Genomic DNA, 6,029 nt, shown 5'->3' with positions numbered 1-6,029 from the left:
TAAAACATGTATATTTACATATATATTATATACTAGCTCTATATTTGTGTTTGCTGGGAATTTACTCACTCTGCCATATATGGCTCAATACCTTAGAATAAAAAGAAATATACATAAATATATATATATATATATAAATATAAAGGATCGCTTGAAGGTATGGAACTTGTCGAAGTGAAGATGTTGTACTTGTGGTTTGTTAAGTACATACTAAAAATAGATGATAATAATATAACGTGCAATCGCATACGACTCTTGTACGATTTCACAAATTTTCTTTCGCGTTTCACATTTCGTTACAATTTACGTTGCAATTTACGAGCTGGTGACACGAGTGCGTTTTATTCTCGCGTAAAGTTTACAGAAAAAAGAGTTTGCTTGTAGTATATATCATCTTCGAAAAATACAGAGATCATTTGTCGCGATGACAATATGAGTGGATGACGCTTTCGCCAACCAGTGATATAAATAGATATCCCATTGCTCTTAAACACTCGGAAATTTGACGCAAGGTCTCCCTTTGCCTTTTGCAAACGCCTCTTGCGAAAGAGTCGTACATACAAATGTGAGCGTTTTTACTATTAGTATTAAACGAGGAGCAACAAAATGCGTTGTCTTATGAACGAGTAGATTTTATATTTTCTTTGAGGATAACTGCCCGCGATGTCTACAAAAATATTTCGTTCTCTTCGTTACAACAGCCTCATGGCGCGTCTTGTCAGTTGATCTATCGTCGAATGATTTTCTATCATTCCTATTAGTTTCTTTTATGTCGAACAAACGGGATAAATCTCTTTTGCTCGCGTCGCAACTACATCAAATTTGGCTGGAAATTGAAATTCGCTATGTACAATCATGCTTTCCTATTACATTCTTCGTCTCCTAAGATAGACGAGACTTACTATGTTAAAGAAAATGACAGCTAACTATTCATCTAAGCTCGTGTACGCTTATACACTGGATACAATAATTATTTTCTATGCACCAGGCTCGTTAGTAACGGTTTAAGTTTATACGTCGAAGTCTGGATGTGAGTTTGCGAAGAAATAATTAATCTAATAATCGCATCAGACAATCATATGCTGCGATCGAAAATTGTATTGATAGTTGTAATTCGATTTTCAGAAAATGTCTAGACATACCGTTTAAAAAACACATGATATTCTTAGATAAATAATTTGCCTGACAGATTATCAAATTTTCGCCAATTCAGGATTTTTGATCGTATATCATCTGTCCACTATTATTTCTGAAATATTTGCAGTATTTTAAGATAACATCAAACATCCGTGAATTCCTAATTCTATACATTTAGACTTCCACGTAGGGAAACATTCGCCCTTGAATCCATTTATCCTCCTTGGATTGTAAAAGTTCTCGGTTTTCAGATCCGCAGTTATTAACAAATGCGATCAAAACCGTACACAGTGCCTCTCTGTCGATCTGTAACAGTATTGTTACAATTCAACAAGAATGTTGCATCGTGAGGCTATAAGTGGAGATCAAAATCCGAGGAATTATCGGATTTCTTCAATACCGCGCGATTCACTCATCGTTCTTCTTCAGGAACGAATGGAAGATGTGGTCGAAGACGTTGATGCAAATCGATTCAGTTTGCTGTCAATGATAATCTCATCGCCGTTCCTAATGTTGTATCGATAAAGCTGCTTGTTTGGATAGAGCATTTCCTCCGGTCCATATTGCGCCTTCATTTCCTAAAATTATTAATTCATTTCAATTTCTTTAGCGTTGCTACTGCAATACGCGATATCTAATTTTATAGCTAAATGATTAAGAATTCGCGTACTTTATATTGTAATTATATTGTTACTTGTACTTGGAAGAACAAGGTTACATGCAGGTCAGGATAAGGAGCGTTTGGAAGGTAATACGATTCATATCGCAACTTCAGGTTTTTTAAGGGATCGTGTCAAACATTCTGCAAACAATATTAAAGTCGTTTAGTTGATATAGAACAGAAATAACTCACTTGGTCAACGTAGAAAAGTCTCATTCTGTTGGCAGGAATTTTCACCATACTTTCCAACTTAGTTTTTAATTCGAAAACTGTTCTATATACATCAACCGATCGTACCTGCAAGTATGAATTGGTTATGTCATTTCCATTAAATAAAAAATATAGTTCAGAAAGTTCTTCTGTATATATTACGAATATATATTTGTAGAAGTAAATACTTGTACAGACTTGATTATTTTTCGAGTTGCGTGTTCGGGAAAAATTATGGAACTAGTGAAAGTTTATCGTTACGCGCGATACACTTGTTTAAAGTGATGAAATCCGATATGATTTGAAATTAAATACCTCGACGAGATCTCCGTAAGTGAACGTAACCTTGACCCTTTTCTCCGGTGTTAAATCTACGTTCACCAAGGGATCCAACTTTCCGTGAATAGCCACAAGCTCGGAATATCTGAAAATCACAGAAGAGAGTCAAGTTGGGCTTCTCCGGGCCCATGGTAAAGGAATGAGCATGGCCATGAAACGAGAATAGTCCAATAGACTTTGGCGAAGTTGGAATCGCCCGAATAGAGCAATAAATTTTTTGCGAGAAATTTGGAATTTATGTTAAAAGCGCATCATAACAACTTGTGGCGTCTTTGATAAAGTATTTGAGATTAATTTTACGCGAGTCTTAATTATTATTAAAGAAAAAAATCTATTAAGATTGAACCTGGCGAGCGTCGAGACTTACCTTTCGGGCCGATCAGCTTCCGGTTTGTCCATGTAATAACGTATGAAGGCCCTTTCGGCATCCTCGCGTTCTTGAGACGATATTACGCCGCCACCGTTCAAAGTCTCGACGTTTGGCAGTCGAGCTATTAGTAGCTGCCGCCTCTCATGTTCTGTATATTCTCGAGGACTCTGGGAAATGTTAAACCAATATAAAGCAGTGATCAAAAACTTGCAATATCTAGTACAGATGGATAGTCACGCAAATATGATGAGGATTGACAAGTTAGATTGGATAAAAAAATATATACAAATTAATTAATTAAAACAAAAAACTGCAGATTATAAACGCCAATAAGTTAAAGAATAGAAAATATATTCCGCAGTAAATGATTTTTCATTGAAATGATTTTTCATTCGAATCGAAGGCTACCATGTTACGCACTTTTAATTAGCTCGATGACGTTGATTTATCTAATTCCATTTCTCGCACATAAAATAAAACTTCACAACAACAAGTGTAACAAGTTCTAATATTTGCTATTGCGTTGTAACTATATTTTCTGTTAATTTTTATTTGTTTATTTATTTTACTTTGTATTTAAAAAAGGTGACACAAAGATTTAATCCACTCTAACAATAAATACAAACAGCGATTTTTTTTATTTCACGGATCGTCTATTAATATTAAGTTTTCTTAACACTGTGTTTGGAAGTGTAATATAGGGAATGCTTGCAGAATGTATTGATTTCAAATTCCAAAAAGAGAAGATTCTTTGTATTTGAAACTCATATTGCATTAATCTATCAGCCTGTTTGACCACGTGCCAAGATTGAATTGCTGCATATATCCACACGAAAAGATCTTTTACTAGGACGCGCTATTTCTCATGTAACCGCTAACGACTGTTGCAGTTTTGATGTAGGGAATTAAACACGTGTCTCTAATTCGTTTATCATCAAGTGTGTTCAGACTTTATTCTTTGATGCACTTTGAGAATGAAAATAGCCATTGATTTCAGAACGGTATACTCGTGATTGTATTACGTGCATTTTGATCTTTCATGGGTTAAATTTATTTTACGTCGAAATCAATATTATTCACAAGAATTAATGTAGAATTAATCTATAATTATAACTGTTGTTTACTGATTCCTTTGTCTTCCAAAATTTCTTTTGTATTTAAAAAAAGGAATATAAAGATTTCACTATCTACTCTAAATAATATTTTTAACATTTATAAATTTGTAAGCAACATCTAAAAATAAAAAAATTTTAATATGTATTTAAAAAAATATATTTAAACATATAATTGTTTATAAATATAACATATAAATTAAACATATTGCACTTATTAGTTTTCTTTAATTGAGTCACGTGTAAAAGAATCAAAATGTTTCCCGTAATGCAAGACTTTCCAATTTTCAATCATCGAAGAGATTGAAGATCACTCACCTCGAAAAGCGGGCAGCCTTGGATCCTGAGCGACTTTAACGCGGGAAACCTAGCCAGCCTTTCCACTTCGTCCCAAATGGATAGCAGAGTACCATTCAGATTCAAGAACCTCAGCATTCTGAAGGGATCGTGAGGCGACTCGATGGTCATTTCATTGGATTCCGACTTCGACTCCGATCTGTCGTAATTCACCTTGTTCTCAAATATCCTATTTCCCTTATCGTCTGTCGACGAAGTGTGTTCATCTGTATCTAAGTGATTCATATTTTCACTATCCTGACCAAGTCCTTCTTCCTTTGCTCGACGGCCATCCTCGCTTGGCAAATTCTGATTTTCCTCCAAACCGAGTGATCTGATTGGACACTCAGCGAGAACAAGACTCTTCAGATTCGGAAATAAGTACCTGAAAAAATATACAACACCAAATCTTTCAGAATAATGACTTATTCTTTCAGAATTACGATTCAGTAATATTATTTTATAACTAAAGAAACTGATTTTTCAAATAGTGACATTAAAATCACCTACCCTAATTTCGAGATCTCGTTCCAAACTTCCACCGGATTGCCAGTAAAGTGTAATTTTTTTAGCGCCGGGTTCACGTTCTCCGGTTTTTGATAATCCAAGTCCACCGTTTTATATTCGTTCAAAGACAAATGGAGTTCTTCCAGATTACGCAGAAGTCGTACCAGCCCCTGCACTGTCGACCAGGACACTCTGGTGCCATTCAGCACGAGGTTTCTCAGAAGATCGTAATTACCATGTTTGATTTCCAGCACCTCAGCGAGGCAGTTGAAGCTCAAATTTACAAACTTGATTTTGGGCATGTGCTGCAGGATACCGAATACTTCCGTCCATTGCGACAACTTGTTCTGCGCCAAGTCAAGCTCCTCAACGTTCTTGCATTTGTTGCGAAGTTTCTCGGCATCATTACCTGCTGATTCAATGTCGCAATCCTGGAGCACCAGTAATGCCGGCACTGTATGTCGTGGAGATTTCTTAGGGATGAAGATGCTCACCGACAAGGCGGCTTTGGGCGAACCAGACTCCGCCTCATCATCCGTTAATGAGCAATCCGTCGTTGAACTGCCGTACTTTAGCTCCAGCGCTTCCAATAACGACGGCATTTTTACAGCATTCTAAAAACATCATGAAAAGCTTAAAGACTTGATTTTTCTATCAAATATGTGTATCTTCATTAAATATAATTTGTACTACTTTGAAACTTTTAAATTCTTGACGTTCAAGTATTATTTTCGTAGCTATCGAATCATCTATTATTACTGAATAATTTTATGAAGATCATTGTAATAATCTTGCTTAATTAAAGCAGAAAAAGCTATTACTTTTCTATCCGTTTATAAATTTTTTTTCTTTAATAAAACAATGACAAAAATTACTACTAATATTTTGATTATATATTGTATTAATATATTGCAGGGTTGAGTAGTAACTAATTAAAACGTTAAAAGTTTAAAAAAGTTAAAAAGTTAATAACTTTTAACTTAACTTAACTTAATTTTAAATGCATTAAATTTTAACTTAACTAAGTTACTTTTAAATGTTAACTTTTTAACTTTTTTTTAAGTTAAAAAGTTTTTTTATCTCTTTTAAATATCTTAGAAAAATAATAAAATATAGTAAGATTAAGGGCATATATTCGTAATCTGTTCATATTTTAAGACCATTAGTATCTTAAGTAATTTCTTAAGATACTAATACAGTCTTCTGAATGGTTTATGCGATTATGCCTTATGCCATAAGCCTTAGTCCGGATCTACAATAAGTGTTTTAAGTCTTAAATCATAAGAAATTGATCAATTACAGTCAAATATTCTTCTCGCATTCGATTATAATTGGTCAATTCTTATGGCTTAAGACT

General features: G+C 34.3%; 1 protein-coding gene across 1 annotated transcript; it reads right to left on the bottom strand.

The window, feature by feature from the left end:
• Positions 1 to 1,562: 1,562 nt before the first annotated feature.
• On the bottom strand, positions 1,563 to 5,274 carry LOC105623668 (tubulin-specific chaperone cofactor E-like protein). Its single transcript, XM_012205050.1, has 6 exons — positions 4,676 to 5,274; positions 4,148 to 4,550; positions 2,715 to 2,884; positions 2,324 to 2,432; positions 1,991 to 2,095; positions 1,563 to 1,715 (listed from the first exon to the last, which is right to left on the bottom strand). Exons 1-6 carry the CDS (start codon positions 5,272 to 5,274, stop codon positions 1,563 to 1,565), a joined length of 1,539 nt encoding a protein of 512 aa, XP_012060440.1.
• Positions 5,275 to 6,029: the final 755 nt, after the last annotated feature.

This window comes from Atta cephalotes (assembly GCF_000143395.1).
Source record: "Atta cephalotes unplaced genomic scaffold scaffold00062, whole genome shotgun sequence".
Taxonomy (NCBI): Eukaryota; Metazoa; Arthropoda; class Insecta; order Hymenoptera; family Formicidae; genus Atta; species Atta cephalotes.
This window is presented reverse-complemented; position numbering and strand designations above follow the sequence as displayed.